The sequence below is a fragment of the Chlorocebus sabaeus genome, chromosome 5 (genome assembly GCF_047675955.1).
Source record: "Chlorocebus sabaeus isolate Y175 chromosome 5, mChlSab1.0.hap1, whole genome shotgun sequence".
NCBI lineage: Eukaryota > Metazoa > Chordata > Mammalia > Primates > Cercopithecidae > Chlorocebus > Chlorocebus sabaeus.
In genome coordinates, this window is record NC_132908.1 from 79637096 (window position 1) to 79664773 (window position 27678).

The window sequence follows — 27678 nt, forward strand, 5'->3', positions numbered from 1 at the left end:
GCAAATAGTGACCAATAATGATAATGGATATTTTTTCATCTCTTCCTGCTCCAATGGGCCAGTATTCAAAATGCCATTGCTCACATGAAAACGGAGCCGCCAGACCATGTCCAGGGCCTCAACCAGGGAGCTGCCACTTTCATTTTAATTTAAAAAAAGAGAAATTGACTGGAAGGTATTTATGTAAATCAGTAAAGTTCTAAGGAATTATCTGGCAGCCATGTTAATGGATGTGCCACTCTGAGAAGCGAATCTCACATTTTGCTTCTCTTGTCAGAAGGAGTTCTGTGTGGCCATTTACACCTACGGATGATTGGCTCTGACCCAGAGGACATTTGATGTAAAGGATGTTTTGTGCATGTCAATGAGTCCTGTCCAGGTGGTGGGATCCAGGCTCAAGACACATGATGGAGAAGATCACTTTTGACTGGGGGAGCTATGGGAAGCCCTTCCAAGTGGGCAGAATGTGCAATTACTGTTTCAGTAAATTTGTCTCAGGAGAGCTGTACACCTCAGGAATATCATATGATAGAAAAGGGAAGACAAAAAAGGAGCTCACCTTAAAAGTTCCAACCACATTCCGGGGACTGTTTGTATTTGACTCATTCATTTATTCCACAAATGTGAACTGAGCACCTCAACGTGCCATGCTGTCTTCTAGGCACTGAAGATACAACAGTGGATATGATGGGTTGAATGTCGGCCCCAAAAACATACGTCCACATCCTCGTCCCTGGGACCTGTGATTGTGACCTTCTTTGGAAAAAGGGGTCTTTGAAGATGTAGTTAAGAATCTCATAATGAGAGGAACCTGGATTATCTGGGTGAGCCCTAAAACCAATGACATGTGTCCTATTAAGAGACACACAGAGGAACAACACAGCAGAAGGTGGAGAAGGCCATATGAATACGGAGACAACTCTTGGAGTGATGTGGCCGAAAGCCAAGAAACACCTGGAGCCACAGGAGGGTGAAAAAGGCAAGGGATGGAATCTCCCCTAGAACCTATGGAGGAAGTGTCGTCTTGTCAACATCTTGATTTTGCAGCTTCCAGAACTGCTAAAGAAAAATTTCTGTTGTTTTAAGCCACAAAGCTTACATGGTTTGTTATAGCAGCCACAGGAGATTAGTACAATAGACTAGATGGACAAAAACCCCTGCCTTTGGGATGTGTTCATTCTAGCTTGGTGCAGACGGGCAATAAACAAATAAAATGTATTCAGTGTTGGGTTGTGATCAATGTAACAGAATCACAAAGCAGAATAAGTGGGGAAGAGGTTTGATTGTGAGTGGAGTGATCGTCAGGAAAGATGCTACTGAAAAGGGGCATTCAGAGACTGGGAGGAGGTGAGGGAATGTGCCGTGTAGGTATGTGGAGGAAAAACTGTCTAGATAGAAGGAATGAAATTGCAAAGGCCGTGACACCGGAGTGTGGCTAGTGTATTGGAGAAGATATAAGTCAGCAGAGGGTGAGAAAACCAGATTATGTAGGGCTTTTACTTGTATTTATCCATTGACTTAACACTTATCTGTTGAGCATGTACCAAGTATATTGTTTTACGATATTCTCGCAAAAGCCTAGAGAGGTAGGTAATAAAATTTCCACTTTGAAGAGGAAAACACTGAATACTTGCCCAGCATGACTCAACTCATATATGGCAGTACTAGAATAGAAATCTAAATTTGATGCCAACCCCAATGTCCTTTCCCCAACACTGGAATGACTTATGTAAATATTTATCTCATTTGTAATTTGTCTGTGTTTTCAGTCCCATATGACAGTCTTGATAAGCCCAGCTGGCCTCTGAGGCCAATGCAAATATATTTTGAGCTGAGAATTGCTCTTGGGCGGTGAGAGGACTGTACTTTGGAAAAGGTCAAGGGCTGTGGATTGCTGTCTCTCATGGTGTCTTCAGAATGTTTCAGTAGCTTTATGACTCCAGGTAGCATAGCACTGATAATTTATCTCTTTAACTGGCTTAAGTGGTTTTTTTTTTTAAATTTTATATCTCAAAAATCCAGGCTCATAAATAGGGACAATATGGAAAATGCTGTATAGGGAGAATAAATAAATATAATTAGATTAGTAACATTTTATCATTGATGCAGCTACTGAGCAAGGAAAAGAGAACAAAGAAGGAGCTTTATTTCTTATGCAAGCAAGTATAGCTCAATTGCAAACCTCTCAGACTTGAATAGTTCACGTTGATCGCTGCATATCATGTCCTGGAATGTTACGGAAAGCAGCAGTGGAGAGACAGGTGGAGGAACTAAAACTAACCTTACCTCTCTCTTGACATAGCATTAGATCACAGAGAAGATTACTACTACCCTTGGGCATCTGTAACTATTCCATTCAAAGGTTCCTTAGAATGTTTGATGGAAGCAGTTACAGAAATGTGAACAGGGCTTAACAAGCATGCTCCATCCCCTGAATAATTCTGTATAAACGAGAGCTTACATATCTATAATGCCTGTCACTTCTTTTATATTCTCCTTTAGTTTGTTTTGGGGAAAATCCTAAGTGAATTTGCTTCATGTAAATACTGTACCTCCTCATCATATTAACAAAGGAAGAGGTAGGAGAATCAAGACAATTGAATGTGTCAGACTAAAGTAGATAATAAATGCTCTTTGGAAAAAATTGTTCTCAGTCAATGAGAGGGAATTCTGCTGTGATGAGGAAATTTTCTTGGGTTAATGGATGCAACTGTAGAACACTGAGTCTACCAGCAGAAACCTATAGCCCCAGGTCAGCTGAATCCCTTCCTCATCCCTTGAGTATCTGCGTTCCCTTACAGCCAGTCTTGTAGGAGACAGGGATAAAGACAGGAAAGCAGGAAGAAAGGGTCATAGAACACGGCAAAAGGCTCTGGGGGCTCAAAAGGAAGAACTCTGAATTCGCAAAACACTATGCCAGCTCAGACCTGGGCATCCAAACCAGTTAGGTTACTGGCTAACAGCTGTACTAAAGAATGCTACAAAAACAGAAGCTTAAACAAAATAGAATTATACTTCTTCCTCATAAACCAGTCCAGAGCAGTAAAGTAACTCTTCTTTTGAATGTTATGCAAGGACCCAAGTTTTGTTTTGTTTTTTTCTCGAGACAGAGTCTCATTCTGTCACCCATGCTGGAATGCACTGGTGTGATCTTGGCTCACTGCAACCTGTGCCTCCCAGGTTCGAGCAATTCTCGTGCCTCAACCTCCCAAGCACCTAGGACTACAGGTGTCCGCCACCACACCCAGCTAATTTTTTGTCTCTTTAGTAGAGATAGAGTTTCACCATGTTGGCCAGGCTGGCCTCAAACTCCTGACCTCAAGTGATCCACCCACCTCAGCCTCCCAAAGTGCTGGGATTACAGGAGCGAGCAACTGTGCTGCCTAGCCAAGGACCCATGTTTTGAAAAGGCTGTGGATTATCATCTCACATTACATCTCCAGCAAGTTGCAGCAGCTTTGTGACTCCAAGTAGCATTGGACAGATGGCACTTGTCATCCCCAGGGTGGTGTCCTCTTTCCTACCTCCTGCACCATAGCTAGGCTTTAGGAAAGAGACAGGGAGGAACAGGAGAAGAGCATCTTCCTTTTAAAGGACATTGACTAGAAGTTTCTCCTACTACTTCCTTTCATTCCCCATTGAGCAGAGCTGAGTCACATGGCCATGGCCAGCTGCAATAGAGTCTGGGAAATGTAGTTTCTAGCTAAGTAGCCAGGCACCTGAATAAAACCCAGAGGGTAGGAGATGAGATTCCATTATTACAAGAAGACGGAGTTTCTGCCAGGGCCCTAACCAGTGGCTCTACCCTTCACAGCTGGACGCGGCTGGATTTTGGATGATTATTTCAGTGTCTCCACTTAAAGATTAAGTTTGCAAAAGAGGGAATTTTTCTACCAAAGCATAGGAACTCCAGGCCCCAGCCCCGCCTCACTCTTTCTCCCTTTTCGTTCTCATCTCTTTCCACTTCCCTACATTCTGTAACCTGTGGGCATACTAAAGTACCAAGGTACACTTAGCTGCAGGCATGGTACCCCCATGACTCAGTGCCCTGCCACCACCCCTGAGCTAGGCCACTCCCACCAACAACCTCAGGCCTTCAGATGCCCAATTTCTGTGTAGAGCTTTGAACAGTGTTTTCCAGTTGTGAGGGGCAAAGGAAATTCTCCAATTATTTGTGTGTTCATCTTCTCTACCTCCCAGGTAAATAGGAGTTGTCTCACCATTAAAGCTTGTTTCAGAAACAGCATCAAATTCTCATCTAAGCTCATGCATGCCTTCTCACCAGAAGTACCCTAACTGGTTCTCTAACTCCAACAAGAGAGCTAGGCTTTTGTTTCTTTTGCTTTGTTTTGTTTTGATTTGCTCCTTTGAAAATGTTTATGGTGAGCTCAGTTATTAAAAACAATTCCTGGCAGAGGATTTAAGAGGCCTGGCAGAAATTATGTAAGCTTGTACAGTCCTCTTCACTGAAAATGGGTAAATCAGATAGCAGACATTAAAAGATTAAAGTATGACTTCTGTTGTATTATTTAGAACATTCTTGTCCTAGCACTGGTGTTTGGTTTTTTGGTTGATTGGTTCTGTTCAGTTGTTTTTAATGTGGCAAAAGTCCTTAATATGTCATTGACAATATAATTTAATTTTTTTTGAAATGTACTCAGTTCAGAGTCAGCATTACATTTTGTGTCCTTAAGGTCGGTAGCTTAAGATAGCTTGTGCTTCAGTTGCACAATACTGGGCTCAGCTCTCCTTTAACTGAAAACTTTCTGGTAATTCTCATCTACTGGCAGCTCAGTGGGGGCATTTTCAAGTCTCAATCACATCACTCTAATAGAGAAACAAAAAAGACCTAACACAATAGTAAATGACCATGAGCTTATTGCCATGTTGGGTGTATGCTTTTAGACCCCAGTGATGATACAACCTTTCATTAATACAGAGAGGAAAACAATTTTGATCCAAGAGGCTTTCTCCCAGGTGCATCAGAAAAAAAAGTTCAGGTATGTCTCCTGAACAGTTTTGACTAACACAACTTACTTTCCCCCAGAATAGCTCCTCTATAAAAAATGCCAAAGCCTGCCTTTCAGGGACAAATCAAAGGCTAAGCCTGAGGAAAATGGGGTGACTTAAAAAAGACTAGCCAAGCGCTTGACTGCTCAGTGCAGCCTTGATAACACCATTCTTGGTGGTGCCATTTGCTCCTTGTCGACAGCCCATATCCCAATGAGGATTATTCACTTTTGTAACCACTGGTTTGCCTCTGATAGTGTCTAAAGAAGCAAATAATGATGAAGTGAGCTGTAACTCCAACAGAGTTTGAAGGGAGCCAGGAGCCCTTACTGATGTTTAAAAACTGGTTCTTTGCAAAATCGTGGCAAATTTTATTTTCAGAAACTGGTTTCATCCGAGTAAGATATTTGGATGGTTTAGAATAGAATAGCTCCATTTCTTGAAATTCACTAAAGTAAGGAACAATGTAATTTGCCATGAAAATTTTGCACATTTCATTTTTCTTCAAAATACCCAGTCTTGAATGATTTAAATTCTGTTTTCATTTTTTTTTTTTTTTCTTTTGAGACAGTTTCACTCTTGTTGCCCAGGCCAGAGTGCAATGGCACGATCTCAGCTCAACACAACCTCTGCCTCCCGGGTTCAAGCGATTCTCTTGCCTCAGCCTCCCGAGTAACTAGGATTACAGGCATGTGCCACCACCCTGGCTAATTTTTTGTATTTTTAGTAGAGACTGGGTTTCTTCATGTTGGTCAGGCTGTTCTCGAGCTTTCAATGTCAGGTGATCCACCTGCCTTGGCCTCCCAAACTGCTGGGATTACAGGCATGAGCCACCGCACCCAGATTGATGACTTAAATTCTAATCATAGCAATGTTATGTTCATTGACACTTTACTCTGTGCTAGGCACCATGACAGGTGATCTATGAATACTGTCTCATGTAATCTTCACTATAATCCGAGAATTATATATGTTAACATGAAACCCATTTCACAGATGAGGAACCTATGGTTCAAAATGTCATTTAGCTTGTCCAAGATTATATAACTCTTCAAGTTTTATCCAGAATCAAATCTGAGCTCTGATTCCCCGTCTCTACTAAAAATACAAAAAATTAGCCGGGCGTGGTCGCACACACCTGTAATTCCAGCTATTCAGGAGGCTGAGGCAGAAGAATCGCTTGAACCTAGCAGGTGGAGGTTGCAGCGACCTGAGATCACACCATTGTACTCCAGTCTGAGCAACAAGAGCAAAAGTCTGTCTCAAAAACAAAAACAAAAGCACCACCACCAACAACAAAAAACAAAGAATGGTCAGGTGGAGGCCAACAATCTGCATTTCTAACAAGCTCATAAGGTTGCTCATGCTGCTAATCCTGGCACCACACTTTGAGAATCCTTGGTCCGTGCCAGTCCCATCATTTTTGCAAGAACAAATTGGAGGTCAGAGAGGTTAATACTATTTTCAATGATCAGTCAATACCCTTCCCACCTGCATTAACTGTAAGAGAAAGCTTGAATTACAAAGATACACGATGGTCAGAAATGGAAATGTAGAGTTTGTTGGCCCCTTTGCTTGTTTTAATTCAAGAGTATAAACCATAGGTAATGTTGTGCTCTCATTTTCTCCTAATTTATCTCCTTTTCAGAATTTAATCAAGAGGAACCCCACTCATTCACACACGCACATTTTATTTATCCTGCCCTATTTTTTTTCCTTTCCACTTTGAAATTTATGTTGCACTTTGTAGTTGTTCAGAGTATTTTCAGAAATACCTCCTTGTGGGTGAATCTGCTACAAACAGGGCTGATGAAGTCCCTAATGGTTGTTACCCAGAGCCCTACTCAATCAAAAGAAATACTTATTTTTTTAAAAAAGGAATCCGTGGTGGGTTTGTGAACTTATGATTAGACACATCCTGCGGGGACATCTACTAGTTCATATTTAATGTCATTTACCAGTAGTGGAGCTTACATGTAGTCAGTTGTAGAAGACAGCTCTTTGGTTCTCCCCGTTCTTTAAGGTGAAACTCAAATGTAATTTCTTAGCATTTTGTGGCTCAAGCTCAAACCAGATGGCTCCTTCTTTTCTTTCCAGAGCACTTAGTTCACAATTCTAATGTGTAGAACATGCAACATTGTCGCCTAATTTTAAATGGCTTGCTCACTGGCCAGACTCATGATTATTAAAGATGGTATGGAACCTTTCTTCTATTTTATGCACATGGAACACAGCACAGTCTTTGGGGCTCAATTTACCGAGTTCAACACAGCAGAACAAAGTAGTAAGGGGTGTGAGCTTCGAAGCCAAGCAGATTGTTTTGGAGACTAGGTTTTTCTACATCTACCACACAGCTTCACTGTAGGCTCAGTTTCTCCCTCTATTAAATGGAGAAATAATAGTAATATCACACAGAGTTGTAAAAAGCTCATAAAATGATGAGGTCATACATGCAAGGTCTTAGCACACTGCTCAGCTCATGGAAACAGCTGAATAAATATTAAATATAAACCAGAGCTCATGAGCACATTCAACCTCCAGGGAATTAGTCTGAAAGAAGGTGAGCCCTCAACTTCTACAAGTAGTGCAAATCCAAAGCCCTTCCTCTCACATACGCCAATCCCCAGGGGTCTGTGCCGTCATTACCCATCTTGCTTCTGGGTCCTGTGCCTGAAAGGCTGTCTCTTTCCCTGTCTGAGTCAACCAGGCAGTAAAACGTGGCTCCTGTACCAGGTTGCGCAAGAAACGTGCACACACACACACACACACACACGTATCACTGAGCAAGGTGAATGCCACTGAGGGTTCGGGCCAGGGAACACATGTGTGATCTTCTACCATCTTTCCAGCCCTTTCCTTTCTTCCCTTCTTCTTCTACTCCCAATTCAGCTTTTATTATCCAATGCTCTTCAGCAATCACTATTTTACTCTCCCAAACCTCTCCACCAAAACCCAGCAAGTGCTCAGCAGAACAAAGGGTCTTGCTCTCTGCTGGATCTACCTTTCTTTCTTAGAGGAGAGTTGGGGTTGAACAACTGTTTCATTCATCACAGCTATTATTAATGTTTTCAAAGTTGTTATTAATGAAAGAGTAAGCAATGCTGCCTCATTCTCCTTTTATTTCTCACCCACTCTTGTTGTGATCAGATCACTAGGTTTTAATTTTATGCCCTTTCCCCTGCCCAGGACTAAGTCTTTGTTACCCAGGACCATTTGAAAGTTGAAAGAGGAACTCACTGGTGATATACAGGCTTAAAAAACTTTAGGAATTCAGAAAACCATCCAAGAATAACTTATACAATTACAGATGAAATATGTGTTATAGTTTAAATGCAATATTTTTTCTGAGTTCATTGGATTTTTAAGTACTTAAAATACACAGTGACTATCTCTTTTCAATTTTCCAAATATAGTATCTAAATTTGGAGAGATGTTAAAACAATTTGAGGGTTGTTTGGTTTCTTTCGTTTTTTTGCCCCTTTGCTCAAAGAAATAGTGCTTTGCTTTCTGCTAATGAACTAAGCCCCAGTCAAAGGAAAATATAAAATAAAATCGCTATTTTCCTACCACCTTTGGGCTATGTAATTCCCATCTCATTTTCCAAGAGGCTAAATTTTCAAATGGTTTCACTTACACAATGCAGAAAAATTAGACATCTTAGTCATTTGGGGGAAAATAATGACAGATTCTCTACAAGGAAAAAAAATGTGTGTGTGTATATATATGTGTGTGTGTATATATATATATATATATATATATATATATATATATATATGTGACACATCACATTCAAAGATGACAGATCACTTTAAGTGTGGGAAACAGACCTTGAAGACAAATAGCTTTACACCCGAACTTGATCTAAGCATGATTCCCAGCTAATTGTTTGGTTCTAAATTAAATTATTGCTTTTGATACCAAAAATATAGATACAATTCCATTTGGCACTTGAGAGTATATTTATTTTCTCTGAGTGCTTGTCCATGTATTTAAAGACTGCAGATAATGGATTTTTAAATTGTATTTAAAAAATTAAGCCTCTTGAGAATTTATTTTAAATGGAAAATATCTCCCAGCAGATTGTATTTAAAAAAATTAAAGGCATTACAATACACATACATAGAGATAGCGTCCAGGTGTTTGTGAATCATTTTCTCCACTCTGCTGATTGTCTCTGCAGTTACTCATGGAACTGATGGTGCTGAATACACTGTGGATGAGTTTACTTGCCTGAGCACTTAGATGGCTTAGAGTAGATGTCTTGCAAAATGTGCGAAAAAATATGACCTTGGCCTACAGCAGTGATCAACAAACTTATTTTGAAAAGGATTAGAAAGTAAATATTTAAGGCTTATGAGCCAGATATTCTGTTGCAACTGTCCAACTCTGCTGTTGCAGTGCAAAAGCAGCCGTAGACATGTAAGTGAATAGTGTGGCTGTATTCCAATAAAACTTTATTTACAAAAATAATAGTGGGCCAGATTTGACACGCAGGTTGTAGATTCCCGATTCCTGGTTTGGAGCCCTGACTTCACAACGTTGTGTCATCCTGTATGAATATGAGTTCAGCTCCTGGATTCAGCGTCTCAGTTAGGTCCACTCCAGTAAGTTAGCAGTGCAGCCTTCTTTACGCAGCTGCCATAAACCAACCAAGCAAGCCACGAAGCCCACGCTTTAATGTCATAATCGCATTTTCCTTTCACATGATCTATACACACCTCAAACCCCAATCCTCAAAAGTGGGATTAAGAACCTCAGGGAGACTCCAAATAAATCCTCTTCTCCTGTCCCTCTCACTGAAGAAAAGCAGATGAACAGAAAAGCGGAAAGTCAATAACTTACCTGTCCCTCAGAGTTGGATGTCAGTGTGATACCTGACATAGACACAACCTGACAGATCATAAAAGTCTGATTCATTTAGAAAATATCTACTGAGTGGCTACTGTTTGTCAAGCTCTGTGCTAGTGTGAGAGATGCAAAGGTTGCTGGGATGGCCCGGTCCCTGCAAGCATAGAGGTTTTATTCTAGCAAGAGAGACACAATATAGGGAGGAATCCACAAGATAGAAGGAGGGTTTGCCCTGAATTTCCTCTTGGAAATCGGGACTCTGGTAAGCAGCTGTGTGATAACAGAAAGAAACATCAGCCTCATCTATATAACACGTCTTCATTCAATAAAACACATATAATAGGCCTTTGCTAAGTATTGGAGATAAAATGGCAAACAAGACACTTTCTTCCTTCAAGAAGCTCACAGTCTGATAAGGAAAAAAGCAAAAAGAACAAGTAATGACAATTTGAACTCCTGAGTATTCTGACGGATCAGGCGATTCACACACACACACACACAGAGGAAATAGAAATTGCCAATATTATAAAACAATGTCTAACCTCCCCATTCATTGAAAAATCTTCAAACTAATACCACACTGTCTTCCAACCATCAAATTGGCCAACAAAAATAAACATTACATTATCAATCGTTAGTGTGAGGAGACAACTCTGAGAGCAGAGCCCAAATCGATTTAAAAAAAAAAAAAAAAAAAAAAACACACCTTAAATTAGCATCTAACTAAATTTTAACTGACGTTTTATTTGAATCAGCACTTTCAGAATGGCTCTGAACTACTTAAATGTATGTACAAAAGGCAGGTATAAAGGTATTTATGGCCGGGCATGGTGGCTCACGCCTGTAATCTCAGCACTCTGGGAGGCCGAGATGGATGGATCACTTGTGATCAGGAGTTCAAGACCAACCTGGCCAACATGGTGAAACCCTGTCTCTACTAAAAATAAAGTAGCCGAGTGGTGGCCCATTCCTGTAATTCCAGCTACTTGGGAGGCTGAGGAAGGAAAATCACTTGAACCTGGGAGGCAGAGGTTGCAGTGAGCTGAGATTGCACCACTACACTCCAGCTTGGGCAACAGAGGGAGACTCCGTCTAAAAAAACATTTTAAAAAAAAGGTATTTACATTTACTACTACACAGCTGGTAATTAATGAAACAGAGAAAACCTCAGCGTTCAGCAATAAGGAGCTGCTTTAATGAGAGCAGATCCATACTAAGAGATAATATGCAGTCATAAAAAAGCAATCTATATAAACTGATGTAAAAGTATTTAATAGCTATTAAGAGTAAACCTACCTACTGAAGTGTTTAAGTATAAATATAGTTTGCAAATTTGGTAGAATAATTTAATAATCAAAATGTGTGGCTAATGGGGGAAGCTGGGGCTTGTTGAGATGGTAACAGGCTGCATCTCCCATTTCACTCCAGTTGATTCCATTTTTAGTTATTTTTGTATTTTAAAATGACTATTAAATAATATGAGTTAAAGGATGTGTACCTATTTAAAGACTATCCACTCAAGAAATCTCACCCTTAATTGTAAAGGGTGCTGCATTTCACTGATTAATAGAATAACCAAATCTCTACTCTCGAAGTTCCTTGGTTATTTTGAAAACCGTATTGCTAAAAAGAGAGAGAGAAAAAAAAGTGTCATTCTTTTCTGCCTGATATCTTCCCAGCATATGTAAAGTAGTATTCCTAGTGATAGTATCTGAAAATCAACATAATCCAAAGGTCCTCACTTTGTAATGTTTGCAGGAAGATTCCAGCATCTTAGCATTTAAGTGTTTTCAGATTACATCCATTTAAACATCTGTGATTCATTATCGTAAATATCACAGTTGTGGGGACCATATGCTTCAGCTTGCAGCATATATGTGTATTTATATATATATATATATAAAGAAAAAGCACGAGCAATAAATCTCAGGAACCTTAGACTTGCCGTGGGTATGTGCAAAAAGAACATTTCCAAACACATGGGGCTGTCTATAGTCATAGTAATGTACTTGAGATCCCATGTAAGAATTCTTCAATTGCAAAAGTTGCCACTTTTGATGGAAAGCTATGATTTACATTTGGCTTGTGCACTTCCCATGATAATTCAAGTAGGATGGAAAGCAGCACAAAAGCCTTCTGCTGCACTGGCTTTTACTTCTTAAGGAAATATGTGAGGGCTATTGTTGTCGAGTGGAGAAATCACAGAAAAATGAGATACCTTTAACAAGTGACAAGATACTCTTGGCAGGCATCCTCCTTCATTCCCGTGAGACTGGAGCTGGAGATGATGCCATATGGCATAAGGGATGTAATAAAAATCACTTGGCCACTGGAGGATGAATAGGCATGACCTACAGGGCTGATTATTTTCTTGCTTACACCAGAAAACCCACATATGCACACAAGAATTAATTGTGCTTCATGTATTGTAAGCCAAATCATTGTCTTTTAATTTCCTGATAAAGTCTTGTCAACTAGACAGAACCAATTTGTAATCACAGCTGATGAGTATCTCACACACTGTAATTAGGGAGGAGGTAAATGAATTAATTGGTTACAACCAAAAAGAGTCCGCTAACATTTTTTTATTGCCAACTCTGTTCTAGGGCTAGCCCAAGCCTAGCCAGAGATATGGAGATAAAGCTGTAGGAAGCTCTTGCCCTCAAGGATCTTCCAGATTGCCAAAGGGCAGATTAGGTCAGGAGAAAATTTTCAAGGTGTAGAAGTTGGCCTTCTGCAGTCTGTTGCAGTTTGATTGGCATCCCTGCTGGTTATTATCAAGCCACCAATCTTGTCAAAGCCTTGTGCATTCCCTTTAGGAAGGAGACCCATTGTTGCCTTAGATGATGTTCTTGAGCCCCTAAACACTACCCTGCCATCTAGAAATATTTCTAGAACCTGTTCTGGAATCCAGGTAGCACAAGGCCATCTCTGCTTAGAAGCATTTTAGATATCCACAAGGAGTGAAGGATGGGGTGTTTAAAATGCTTCTGGATTTTTTTTGTACAAAAGATGCTCATCCACATACTAGCTACCCATCATTTATGACATTTATGAAAACCAAATTTGACATTCTGAAGTCCATAGATCAAACTTCTGTGCTGTTCTTTTCGCCTCCATGGTGTTTTATTTGATGCGATCTAGGGGTGTGTGATGACTTTGTAGTGGAATGGCAGGTGTTGATCCACAGGAACTTCAAATCTCAAGAGTTCTTTGATAAAAGTTACAGACAGATCAATGATAGCAAATTTCAAACTTATGTTTCCCCAGCCATTAAAGAAAGTATACTAGTAACAGCTCTTGACTACATTTAAGTGTTCTTGACTATCTTTGGTGGGTGCATAAGGATTTGCCTGGGCCCCATGCATTCATTTTCCTTGACCCTCATCAGAGCTTGAGTGTTTCCTAAGCTTTGACCCACAGGGTCTTCTGGCATCTGCTCTTTGGATTTCTGCTGATGGATTTAATTACTGACTTCAAGTCAATGGAATTGAATTGACTTCAATTGAATACTGACTGATTCTACTCAATTCCATTTTGACACCTTTTTAGCTCTAGTCACAGACTGACTCCCCGTTAAGTCCTGTGCTGCTAGGCTGTAGAATAACTTCGAACATTTACTTTGGATCGCATCATTTGAAGGAATCCACTCCCTTTCCCAAGGACCTGGAACTGGATTCTAGATTCATTGTAAAAAGCAATCCAGCTTTCCTACTTACAGATATGTGACCTTAAGAAATTTTCTTAATCTCTCTGAGCTTCAGATTTTCTTCCCTACCTTCGTGATACTGTTGGAGAATTGAAAGAAATAATGTTTATCAGGTATTTAGTCCACTGACTGACATATAGAAAATGCTTCATAAGTGGTAGGTATTACATATGATAGATGTCAAACATGAAATGCTATTAGGGCTTTGTACTGTTAGCATTATTAGCATTTTGTAGAGTGACTTGAATATATAGGGAAACAATTCATGTAATCCCCAAGGCGTGTTCATATGAACCAACATGCTTTGATGTCACAGCCATTTATACCAGCTGGACGAGTGCAGAACTCGCATAAATGATGTCCTGCTAGCAACCTCAGCTGGGTCATAAACCAAAGCTTAATGTTTTGCAAAGTTTTGATATGCAGTGGTCAATTTATCCATTTTTGTGGACCAAGTAGGTTGGGAAACAAGCCCAGCAAAAAACAGTTTGGTAAATTTTATGTGAAAAAAATCTCTTCTTTTTCACTCAGTAATTTTTGGATTTTTTAAAAACACAGTAATTAGAAGAAATAGGATGGGGCAGTGAAAAGCCTGGCCTTTGGAGTGTGGTGAACCCGAACTCAAACCCCAGTTCTATGAGTAAACCTTTGCACTGTGGGTGACTCTGTGTCTCCCAGCTTATCTCATTTTGCCTTCTGTAAAATGCTTGAAATATCGGATTATGAGGATTGAAGTGAAATGGAACACTGACCCTTCAACGTGACAGTCCTGTCAATAATTATGGGGTCTAAGCTTCTAGACTCTAAGTCTCATGAAGATAGATCTATGCCACATTCATCTTTAGTTGACATTTATCCCTTACTGCCTACTGTCTTGTACAGTGTAAGTGAACAAATGATGTTTTTAATGGGTTAATGGATGAATATATTGAGCTTTAGAATAACAGAATTTCCCAATTGTAAGAGACATCATTCAATGCTGGAACTGCTTCCACAATATTCCTGATGAAGTCATCTAGGTTCCACTTGAAAGTATCCAGTGACAAGCACATTATTTCATCCAGAAGGAACTAGACCTTCCAAATGGTAACCTGAATTGCTTTAGGCCCCTCCAGCACGGTCATGCATTATTTAAGCATAGTGATATGCTCTGAGAATGCACCATCAGGTAATTTAATCATTGTTTGAACATCACAGAGTAGACTTACACAAATCTAGAAGGCATAGCCTATTACACACCTAGGTGATGTGTTATAACCTGTGGTTCCTTGGCTACTAACCTGTATAGCATGGTGCTGTACTGAATGCTATAGCAATTGCAACACAACGGCAAGTGTTTGTGTATCTAAACATATCTAGACACAGAAAAGGTACAATAAAAGTATAGTATAAAAGATAAAATTGGCACACCTGTATAAGGCACTTACTACGATTGGAGATGGCAGTATTGGAAGATGCTCTGAGTGGGTCAGTGAGAGAGTGGTGAGTGAGTATGAAGGCCTAGGACATTACTATACACTACTATAGACTTCATAAACACTGTACACTTAGGCTATACTAAGTTTATAAAAAAGGTTTCTTTCTTCAATCATATATTAACTTTAGCTTACTGTAACTTTTTTACTTTATAAACTTTTAATTTTTTATCATTTTGACTATTCTGTTAATGCTTAGCTTATTACACAAACATTGTACAGCTATAGAAAATATTTTCTTTATATCCTTATTTTATAAGCTTTTCTATTTTTAAATGTTTTCTCTTTTTCACTGGTTGAACTTCTTTGTTAAAAGCTAAGACACGAACACATACATTTGCCTAGGCCTACTCAGGGTCAAGATCATGAATATCACTGTCTTCTACCTCCATATTTTGTCCCACTGAAAGGTCTTTAGGGGTTATAACATGCATGAAGCTGTCATCTCCTGTGATATCAATGCCTTCTTCTGGATACTTCCTGAAGGACCTGCCTGAGGCTATTTTACAGTTAACTTTTTTCTTTTTTTTTTCTTTTTTTCTTTTTCTTTTTTTTTTTTTGAGACAGGGTCTCGCTCTGTCACCCAGGATAGAATGCAGTGGCACAATCTCAGCTCACTACAACCTCTGCCTCCTGGGCTCAAGTGATCCTCCTGCCCCAGCCTCCCAGTTAGCTGGGACCACAGGCACCAGCCACCCCACCCAGCTAATTTTTGTGTGTTTTGTAGATATGGGGTCTTGTCGTGTTGCCAAGTATGGTCTCAAACTCCTGGGCTCAAGTGATCTGCCTACCTGGGCCTCCCAAAGTGCTGGGATTACAGGCATGAGCCACCATGCCTGGCCAGTAAACCTTTTCTTAATGGGTAGAAGGAGAAGTACACTCTAAAAAAACTTAAATAAATAAAAATAAAAATAAAATAATAAACACAATAGTACAGTAAATATATAAACCAGTAGCATAGTTGTTTATTATCATTATCAAATATTATGTGTGGTACGTAATTGTATGAGCTTGACTTTTATGACTGGAAGTGCAGTGGGTTTGTTTACACCAGCATCACTACAAACACATGAGTAATGCACTATACTCCAATATTATGACAGCTACGTCACTAGGCAATAGAATTCAGCTCTGTTATCATCTTACGGGGTTGCTATCATATATGTGTTCCTCTGTTGACCAAAACATCGCTATGTGGCATATGACCGTATTTGGACAAATATGAGGTCATGCAAATATGAATATTTGCAGTGTTCTGGCTTGTAGCCCCACACCTGCATAGCTGTAGGACCTCGACGTACTCTCCTTCCTGGTCTTTTATTCTGGTTATTTCTGGAAGACCTCAGGGCATCTCTCACATGAATTCACAAATTCTTCTTCCATGTCCTCTCCTTCTAGCCTCTAATGATTAACATTCCGAGGAAACTCTTGGAGGAAGGGCCTCCCCACTGCCTTCTGTGGGCAAAGTCCATCTCCAGCATCCCCGAAGCCATGCACCCCTTAAGGTGACAACAGACCCTATGACTGCTCTAGTCTTTTCTCTACCAGAACAAAGCCCAGCTGTACTCCACTCAAAAAGGGGGCACACTGCTGCTCAGCATAACAGTTTGCTCTTAGGAAGCAAAATAACAGTGGTTGAAAATACCTAAGTTGTCTGTGGTTTGTGAATCTTTGCGTTGTGTGTGTAGCTTTCTTTTCTCTGAGCTGTGGATCCATGGGGCTGGACTAGGAAACCAGTACTGTGTTCCTCTCTTTCTTCTGCTTCTGCCTCTCTCTCTAGGTGCTCATGCAGCAGTAGTCCTCTTCAGAGTCCCCCTTCCTCCCCAGGTATATCTGCTCTTGCAATGGAGAGGTAACTGGGACATCACAAGACTCTCAAGACATCAGAACACAATCAGGCTCTGAATCCCAATTGAGGCTTAGCCAGGACATTTTGCCACATGTCCCTAGACAACTCCAACTGCAAGGCCAAACACCCTTCAAGTTAGAGTGGAGTAAATCTCTCTTCACATTAATTTACCCTAGAGATGCACATCAAGAGAGAGACATATACACATAATTTCTATGCGCATTAAAAACTAAGGGCCTTGTCAGAGACATGTGACAGTCATGAAAATAAAATACCAAGAAGGGATCTCTGTAAATCCGAGACTTGGTGATTCTCAAAGTTGCTGAATCCATGATTTTTGTTTCGCTGAACGGGTGATTTTCAAATCAACTTACCGAAATCTTCGCTTGAGTTTGTGCCATCATTCTTAGTTTTGTTTGGGGAGTTTCAAATCTGCTTAGCTGCCAAGTTGCAGTTCTGCTATTTATTCATTCAACAAACAGGGTTGAGTATGTAACTGTGTCAGGCACTATGCTATATTTAAAGTAATTCCAATTGGAAATACAAATTCGTAGTGATTACAACCACCATGGGATAGATTATGCATAGCATTCTATCAGGAAACAACCTGCCACGTTTTAAGGAATCCATGGCAAGAGGAAAACGTAAGACTGACAAAAAAAAAAAAAAAAAAAAAAAAAAAAAAAAAAAGAAAAGAAACTAGATTCAAAGCTAACAGCTCAATTTTTAACGGTAGGTGGAGAAAAATCCCCTAAAAGCAGATGTGGCCTCTGTCTTTTTCCAAGAGGAAGCCCTTAAGGGTTACATGGCAAAAATAGGTTTCTGCTGAAGATCGTTTGACTGTATCTTTCATTATGATATCTTCTGCTGACACGATAGAATTGAAACTCCATTTTATCAAAGTTGGAATTGATGCATGGAATGGAATTAAGACTGTTTTTTTGTTTGTTCTGCACTTGTCAAATTCTATAAAGCCTTTGGAGGCGAAATTCACTCCTGGGTTAATTAGTCATGGTTAGAACACTCTCAGAACCTTATAGAAGCTCTGCAATGTCAGTGCTGACTCTAGGCCAAACATGGAACACAGAAAGCCCAATACGCATGTTCAGGAACCAGAAGAGTAAAAGGAGTCAAGGCTGTAGGGTGTGCTTACTGATTCACTCATGAATCTGACCCTGGGCGGAATTGAATGTATGTTAATGAAGGCTTGAGTGACTAGAATGCTGGAGAAATGAGAGTGTTCAGGAAAATCAAAGGAAATGCTTCCTGTTACTTTCATTTGGGCCAGTCCAAAGAGTCTCTGGACTAAACCCTGTGAGTGCTTTAAAAGGAAGCTGGTGCCTCTGGATGTCAGTGGCATACTGAGGGATATGAAAAATATTTAAGTGATGGTCTGTATCCTGGAAAGAGTCTGTCTTATGTTTCTGAATTAAATGATACTTTAGTTGTCAGAAAGACGTTGTTTGCCATGCCCCAGCAAAGACTTTGCGGATTAACCAATATGCAGGCCCTTCATGCTGAGGAAGAATTGAATTCTGTTTTTCTAAGTAGGCAAGGAATACCAGGATAGCTGGGACTCTCCATCGCAGGCAGAACAGACAATCTACATTCTGCTGCACTGCAGCAGTGCCTGGTCTCTGTCATGTGCTGGAGACAGCTAGTATAGGTACTTCTGAGAGCTGGTAAAAATTTTAGAAAAGTTGCAAGCCAATTGAAGGTACATTGGTACCTTGAAATAAACAATGTGTAGAGCATTTAAACCACAGAAATCAGCAAATGCTACAACTCGAGACTTTTTCTATGACTAGCATATCACTGAAAGTCCTTCTCTTCTGTGTGTGCATATAAAGATCCTGGAAGTGGATCTGTGCATCTCTGTCTGTGGGAGGGCTACAACTTCCAGGATGACTGATTCAGAGCCTGTAATTCTGATTCATACGCATCCTTGCGCACGTGTACAAGTGAAATCTGACCATCAACTCTGAAAGGGCCCCACAACTTCTGTGCAGACCAATTTGCAAAGCCTCTACAAATACGTGTAAACTGTAGAACAATTTACCCATATAAGATGTGAGTGTATAAATCATAGATTGGCCCAAGCACACTTACAAGAATAGCACAAAATTCATATATTAGTTCATACCTAGCTCTGCGAGCAGGACTGTTCTATATTTGGCAGATAAGTTTAAATCCATCTGCATTTCATTTTTTCTGGGATCATAACACAGCTTAATTTGCTCCCTTATCCATTTTTAGATGGTAAGAAATCTATGCCTTTTGGGTATTCATCCCCAAGAACCGCCTTCAAAAGAAAGAAATGGAAAAGCATAAAATCAAGGTTGGGAAGATTAAGCCCCTTAATTCACATGTCAAACTTCCCGTTTCAATTGTGGTTTTGTCTCCCAGCTGAAGTTTGTCTTTTTGTGACATTTGCATTAAGCCCAGGGGACATTTTGAGTGGAAAAGCGCTGAAAGCATAATTGAAACTCTGAGTGGTGCCTTTTGTCTAATTTGCAGTTTTCCCAAGGTGGGGCGTTTTTACTTCCCCCTCTCCTCTCCCAGGGTGTTCAAAGATTATCTCAAAGAAAGATGTCATTATTCCAATAAATCCCCATGTACGGTATCTTATATGTGTATATTTTTTGCTTTCCAGAAGTTATTTCAAATCCATGATAAACTATGTAGGGAAGTCATTCATAGGTTCAGAAGTGTACAGATAGTTAATTTCCCCCTTCAGATAGAGATTTTGAGTATTTGTTCACAAGTTTAATTGTTTACTCACATCTTTCAGTTATCCACATGGTGACATTCTGAGCCATCTAGGAAGTTGTCTCTATAGAAACAAGCATTTTTTAAATGGGCATAAACTATTCAGTTTTATCCTTAAATATGTCTTTGAACTCTGTGCTCAAGACACATTTGGTCTTGATATCTACTTAAAAGTTTGAGAATCACTGACACTTCGGTGGCATCAACAAAGTCAATAACATCAAACAATGATGCAGGGCTGACGTCATCAGATGCACCCTTTAATAGTAAATTTAGGGTAAGATTATAATTGTTGAGAATGTAGAGTCTGTTTTCTCCAGGAGAAAGAAGAAAACATAAAAGAAAATGTTGTGGCTTGTTTCTCTTTTGAGTCAATGTCTTCCTATTTATCAGAGCTGTCCTTCAGATATTGCCAAAGTCATGGCAACAGGAGCAATTTAGATTTTGCCCTTTCTAGGATTTCTGTTTTTGTCAAGACTTCATTATTTATATTAAATATATTACTTCTTATCAGATACTTGGATATCAGAGCCCTGCTGGATTATAAAGCTAAGTAGGGTGGATCCAAGCATGAATTTGTTTAACTGAGGTTGGGTGGAGAGGAATGCAGTACCGGGGCCAGCATTTCTAGAGGGTGCAACAAACGTCACTGTGGAGGTTTTAGTAGATACAAGGACAAACTTACTTCTTTTGAATTTGGCTCTTTAGATTTAATATTTATTTGAAAAAATACCTGGCATACTTAACATGTATTATAAAGATTACCTTCAAATAATTTTATAATTTCAAGTGTCAGTCAGTTAAAAAAATATTAAGTACATAATTGATGTGGTATGAGAGGTGGCAGTGAAATTGTGAGTCTGGAAGCTGAATGGCTAAAGGAAAGAACACATTCATCTAGAAAAACTGGCATAGCACTCAGGAGTGTGGGCTCTAGAACCACACTCATAGTGGTACTCATAGGGGAAGCAAACACATCCTTCTTCACATGGCAGCAGCAAGGAGAAGTGCAGAATGAAGTGGGAGAATGCCCTTTATAAAACCATCATATCTCGTGAGAATTCACTATCACAAGAATAGCATGGAGGTAACCACCCTCGTGATTGAATTACCTCCCATTGGCTTTCTCCCATGATGCATGGGGATTACAGGAACTACAATTCCAGATGAGATTTGGGTGAGGACACAGCCAAACAGTATCAGGTGGTTTGCCCAAAGTCACAGGGCTCCTACACATAAGTCAGGATTAGAAAAGGGCTTAAAAACCTACCCTTAAAACTTACCTTTCTTGGAGCACAGAAATAACAGTTGCTGGCATGCCATGTCCCCAACTTCTACTCTTTTCCAGGCATGACTGGGAAATGTGGAGACCTGGCACCTTGACAAACAATTTATTATGTTAGGTCCTGGTTCCTGGCTCTGTCTGCATTAGATTCATCAGGGGAGCTTTTAAGAGATACTAATGCGCACAGACCCCAACTCAGCACAATTGTATCATAATCTTGGGAGAAAGCTGGGGCAGGTATTGCTATTCTTTTTAATGTTCCTTCAGCATTTCATAGATGGCCAGTCTTTAGAAATAACCATGGCCTAAAGCACCAGCTCCTGAGTTGATAAGTGGTATCAAAAATGTACAAAGACCCAATTATGCAACCGTTAGCTATTTCATTTAGAAAGTCGGGAAGGGTGCTAGAAGTATTGAGTGCCTATGATGTGCCAGGTCATGAAACTGCATTTGTTCTCTCAGTGTGACCTCACTTGGTACCTCTGATGACCCCAAAGGGGTTTGTGAGATGCCCAAGGGTACCATGTTGGGGCAACTGTCCTTTCTCCTCTTGCCCATCTATCCCTAGCAAGCAGATGTGCCCAGAGCTTGGGCTAAAGAGGCAGACTGAACAGATCAGGGAAGGTTCTTGCTCTAGACCTTTCTGGATATGGAACCACAAGTGAGTCAATCTCTCTGAGACTCAGCCTCTTCTCCTGTAAAATTTAATATGATGCCTATAGATTATAGACTGTACATTCTCAGTGGGGCTATATTTTCCCCAAGGGGGTGAAATAGGTTCGAGGGTGGGGGTACAAAAATTGCACTTACAAGTGTAAAGTACAGATATACTTGTAGTACCTAAACAGATATATCTGTGATATTAAAATTTAGCAGGAATAGTGGCAATTAGAAAAAAATTCTTAGAAGAGTCCTAAGAGGAGTAGATAATGAAAAAAACAAAAGTTGAGCAACCCTGCTGTAGAACTGCTATGAGGCTAAAAGGAAGTATAGCTTGTACAGTCCTTTGTGTAGAGCCTAGCTCTCAGGGACCACTCAATAAATTGTAGATGCCATGACTGTTGTCTGTCCAAGCATCACTTCATTCAAAATGCACACACTGATTGCAACCATTCTCTGGGGCTATGCTAGTTTTACTGGCATTATGGGGACAGATAAGGCACCATGTCTGACTTCACCAATGAGCTAGGTCAAAGCTAAGCACAACGGCTGAGGGCCATTCTAAATGGATGCCCGTGGGGTCTAGGGGCCAAGGGGAGAGCGTGGCTGAGTTCTTCATTTCCTTCCACTCCCTATTGCTGGGTTCAATGAAGTCAAGAGGTCACTAGGGGCCTCTTATCCCAACTCACAGGCTTGCCAGAAGCCTCTTGCTCACAGCACAGAAGGGAGACCCCCCCGCCAATCCTCTACCATTACTAAAGCATCATTTTGCTCTGGAGAGTAACTGAGCAAAGTGAAATTATTACTGATGGCCTCCCATATGGAAAAACATTCTGTTCATTGCCGGAGATGTAAAGATGAATGAAAGAACAAGACTCAATTTCTGCTCGTGGTTCTGGTGCAAAAAACAAATACATAATATGGACACATTGATATAACATGATATAAAAGGTTCTATGTGCAGGAAATTCTGGGAACATAAAGAGAATGTTTGAAGAAGTTGCTTGAGTTGAATTTTGAAGAATAAGCACGAGTTAACAGGATGCAGAAGGTGAGAAATGCCTTCTGCAGAGAGGGAGCACTATACACAAAGGGTGGGATGGTAGAGGAGTGAGACACAAGAGTGGGTGAAGTGTGAGGTACGCAGTGAAGACAAAGGCAGAGGGGAGGCTGATGGACAGCCTAGTCATGGAGGACCTTGAGTGCTAAGTATTGTTTTGCAATGAAGATCCATAATTATATGAGACTCAGGTGGAGAAAAGCTAGTCTTATAGTTGCAACGGGAGAATGCAAGGCTTCATCCAAGGAATAGGGCTGTGTGGCCCCTAGAACCCCACGTTGCCTGGACTCAGCTTATCTCCATTCTAACTTCCTTGCATTCTCACTTGCTGTCTGTGCCAATCTTACCGGCTTACTTCCAGTTCTGTAGAAGCCATGGGACCTTTGCCTATGTTGTGGTTTTCTCTGCCTAAGTAATAGGTCCCCAATTACTTATAAGAGTATTAAATTAATGTCTGTCTTCCACATTAGACTTCAATGTTCAACATCATAACCAACTGTCTTTGTTCAACATCATAACCTCAGTATCTAGCATTATGTAGGTTCTCAGTAAATTTTTATAGAAGGAAGAAAGGGTAGGAAGAAGGAACTTAGCTGTGAATCTAGAACCCCCACAGACTTTCGTATGCCTTTTCCTCTACCCCGTTCACTCCCCAGCTGAGACTGTCTTCTTTGATTCTGTTCAAGGGTTAGGACTAGAACCTCATGCTGGCAATTGAAGCAGTAATTTCCCGTCAGGCCTTGTCATTTGAGCAATTTGCCTCTAGTGGATGAGTACTAATTGATGACAACAATGAAAGCAGTCTTGGTGTCACTCCTTCATAGTTCACTTCCAAAAACTGAAACTAAGCATGTTCAATTAATCTTGGCTACCAACATGGTTAGAGAAAGTGAGCAAGTGTCTGAGAACTGCAGGCTCCCCAGAGTCCACTTGTGTGTCCGTGCAAAGATGGCCCTAAAGCTGACTTAGCCACGGAAAGCCTTAGAACCTTTGCAGAGTGACCAAGAGGCACCGGACCATGCAGTGCTCTTCCGAACCAAGCAGAAACATGAAAACAGGACTGAGAAGGGCAATCACAGCTCTCTACAGTAGTCCCTGCTTGTCCTCAGGGGATGTGTTCCAAGACCCACAGTGGATACCTTAGTCCATGGATACTACCCAACCCTGTATATGCTATTTGTCCTATACATACATAGCTATATTAAAGTTTAATTTACAAATTAGGAACAGTAAAATATTAACAACAACAACTAATGATATAATAGAACAATTATAACAGTAATCAAAATGGCACACAATTTGAAACTTACCAATTGTATGTATCTGAAATTTCCCATTTAATATTTTCAGACCTGGGTTGACCATGGTATCTGGAATTGCAGAAAGCAAAGCCATGGAGATGGGGGAACTACTCTACTCAGGTTTTGATAGAATTTCAGAAGGATTGTATTCTCCATGGGGTATTGTCTTTATTGAAAATGTGCAGTGGTGAGGGGCAAGTGGACCAGGGTTCAAATCCTGGCTAATCATTTACAACCTGTGTGTATTAGGCACCAACTTTGCCCTCTATGAGCTACAGTTTCCTTATCTAGAAACTGTAGGAGAAGGGGATCAAAATAGTACTTCAGTTGTTGTCCTTGTAAAGATTAACTAAGATGATGTGTGCAAAATGTGTAGCACCGATCCTTGAATGTGGAAAGTGCTCAGTCTGAATTATCTGCTATTATTATCAGTTAATATGATTATTATCACCCTAAGTATCATCTTCCCAGAGTAGAAATACCAGTTTAGATTTTCGGATATTTATATGGCTTTCACAGTGTGCTAGGACCTATGCAGATGAGCTTAGATTTTTAGATATTTGACTTCAAGTGTGCTAGAACCTATCTAGCTGTTGTTACCAAAGATGTATACAAGAAAGTTCCTAGCAAGAATATCTGGAGCCCCAAACTGGAAATAGTCCCGATACCAATCGACAGTAGAATAGATAAATAGACTCAATACAGCCACATAATGGAATACTATATGATGATTAAGATAAATATGGTAACCTGGATACTATACAGTGATCAATGATTATTATTATAGTGATTAGAATAAACTAGCATGACTCACAGTCACATGATGAATCTCATGGAATGTAATGTTGAATGAAGAAGCCAAACAGGAGAGAATGCATACTGTATGATCCCATTAGATGCCATACAAATGCAGGTGAAACAAATCTATGGTATTAGAAGCTAGAATAATGTAGCCTGTGGGGAAGAGGGTAGGAATTTTACTCAGGAAGGGAGGGGACTGGTAATGTGTCATGTTATGGTCTGGGTGCTGGGCAGTTGGGTGTGCTTACTTTGTAAAAATTCATTGGGTTGTATATTCTGATTTATGCACTTTTCTGTGTCTACATTATGCTTCGATTAAAGGTTTACTAAACAAATGAGCCTGTTCAGCAGAGAGCAAAAAGCACGTAGTACAATTCTCTGCTTACCATAAGGGACCTGAAAGTTTACAGCACGAGGCAGACAGGCAAATGCATGTACAGATAATGAGTAGTGATACCCATAATAATAGAATTGTGTACCACATGCAGAATCACCATTGAGGGGAGCATGGTCAGCTGTCACAGCCTCTGCTTGTGTCAATGCTCTGTGCTCCATGTGGTTCATGCAGGGGGCCCATCTTCCTCATTCCTTCCCACACATGACTAAGCCATTCCATGGCAGGAACTTTGCTCACATCTGTCCACTCTCCATATCAGCACCACTGCCTTCATTTTGGACAGCCATCTTTGATACAACATTGGCCTCTCTTCCTGCCCTTCTTTAAATCACTTGGTATAACTCAGATCTGCCAAGTTATAATCTTTGTATTGGGTCCTCCGGATTCTTAAAAAGCATCCTGTGGGCCGGGCACAGGGGCTCATGCCTGTAATCCCGGTTCTTTGGGAGGCCTGAGGTCAGGAGTTTGAGACCAGCCTGGCCAACATGGTGAAACCCCCATCTCTACTAAAAATACAAAAATTAGCCAGGAGTGGTGGCATGCACCTATAATCCCAGCTACCCAGGAGGCTGAGACAGGAGAATCGCTGGAACCTGGAGACAGAGGCTGCAGTCAGCCAAAATCATGCCACTGCACTCCAGTCTGGATGACAGAGCAAGACTCTGTCAAAAAAAAAAAAAAAAAAAAAAGCACCCTGTGTGATTCTGATTCACCCCAATCCTTGAGAAGCACTGCTCTCCACTGGAAGCAGAGCTCACACCTGATCTTGACCCCCTTCACATAACAAATCGTCCAGGGCTACCAGAAAGCATCTTAACTTACTGACTTTTCCCAACTTGTCTCCCAAAGACATTTTCAGCCTCATTTCCACCCTTCCCTTCTAGATCCCCACTATTCTAGATTCCCACCATCCCTGCCCCATTTTAAGTTTGCCTCTATTTGCCTAACAACATATGGACTATTCCATACGGACTGAGCATGAAAGAAATGTAGTTACTCAAAGTAAATTAAGGAGCTGTTTTCAGAAGAAAGGAAATGGATGATGGATAAACAAGAAAAAGTGGCCCACTAGAATTGTATATGGTGCTGCATATTGTGCTGTATACATATATGGTGTATGGGTATGTGTACATGTATATATTACATGCATATACCATATGTATGTATATGGTCCTGTATGTGTATATGGTGTATATGTATGTATATACCATATACATGTGTATGTATATGTGTATACTGTATACATGTATATGCACATCGTTAATTCTCATTCCTTGAATCTGTTTTGCTATTTAGCCCTCATCCCTGTGCCGTTGAATAGCCTATAATGTCTTCCATATTCTTAAGAGCCTTCTCATCTCCTGCTTATCTTCAATACCCAGCTCAAATATCGTCTCTGTCAGGTCTCCTCAATGCTCCTGAGCACCCTGTGGTTCTACTCAGTCACCCACACATGCCAAGATTAGATCACTTCCCTCAAATGTCACTCTGCCGGATCTGACTCTTCACTCTACTGAGAACACACTCAAGTGTGCATTCTCAGAGCTTAGCACCTCCTGGAACATGAGAGGTCGTCAAGGACATGTCTTGACTGAGTGAAGTCCATCAGCACAAAGTCACTTGGGTACAAGCAGCTTGCTGTGGGATAAAGGGTAGCATTTGTGAGTTCTGGGGTGGGGAACTATGTGGCAATTCATACTTAACAGGTCAGAAATATCTCAGAGCTAAGCTGCCCAACCTACTCATGATCCTTCTGTTGTTTTCTTTGTTTCCCAGTGACCTTCAGTGACTGTAAGGGAAATGACAAGCTACGCTATGAGGTCTCAAGCCCATACTTCAAGGTGAACAGCGATGGTGGCTTAGTTGCCCTGAGAAACATAACTGCGGTGGGCAAGACTCTGTTCGTCCATGCACGGACTCCCCATGCAGAAGATATGGCAGAACTCGTGATTGTCGGGGGGAGAGACATCCAGGGCTCCTTGCAGGTAACACATCTGTTTGAGATAACTTGGGTTCAAGGAGGACTTTAGGTTCTGTCTGTCTTATGTGGAATGTGAGTCTTTATTTTATTATGTTGGCTAAGATTGTCTTTGTTATTGTTGTTGCAAATGACAGAAATCCAACTCTAAAAATGTATGGGGGAGGGGCAGTGGGAATTAACTGAGTCGTGTAACTAATTTAGGGATAGTTCATGGATTAATTCATGGAACTATTTAAGGGATACTTCTGCCTTCAGGAATGGCTATGTACTGGTGTCCAAATCAGCTTTAATCCCTATACACCTTGTGGCTCCATTTTCCTTTTATTAGATATACTGAGACAGTCACATGTCTTCCTACCTCCCAAGGTGGAGGTCTCAGGAACTCCCCTCATTCTCCTGGTGTGAAGTCACGTGAGAAAGCATCTCTTCAAGATAATGCTAACAAAACCTTGAAATTGAATTTCGTAGGTTAGATCATGTACCTACCCCTGAACTAAACATGGTGTCCATTGGGTTGTGATGTTCTGGTTGGC

The 27678-nt window shown here is 40.5% G+C and overlaps 1 protein-coding gene across 2 annotated transcripts in view; it reads left to right on the forward strand.

Annotated features, from left to right (window-relative positions):
* CDH13 (cadherin 13) overlaps window positions 1–27678 on the forward strand; it is a 1174890-nt gene that overhangs the window by 384143 nt on the left and 763069 nt on the right. For both annotated transcript variants that reach the window (XM_007994196.3, XM_007994191.3), the window contains one exon: window positions 26941–27149. In XM_007994196.3, coding sequence (XP_007992387.3) covers window positions 26941–27149 — 209 coding nt within the window. The remainder of the gene's footprint in view (window positions 1–26940; window positions 27150–27678) is intronic.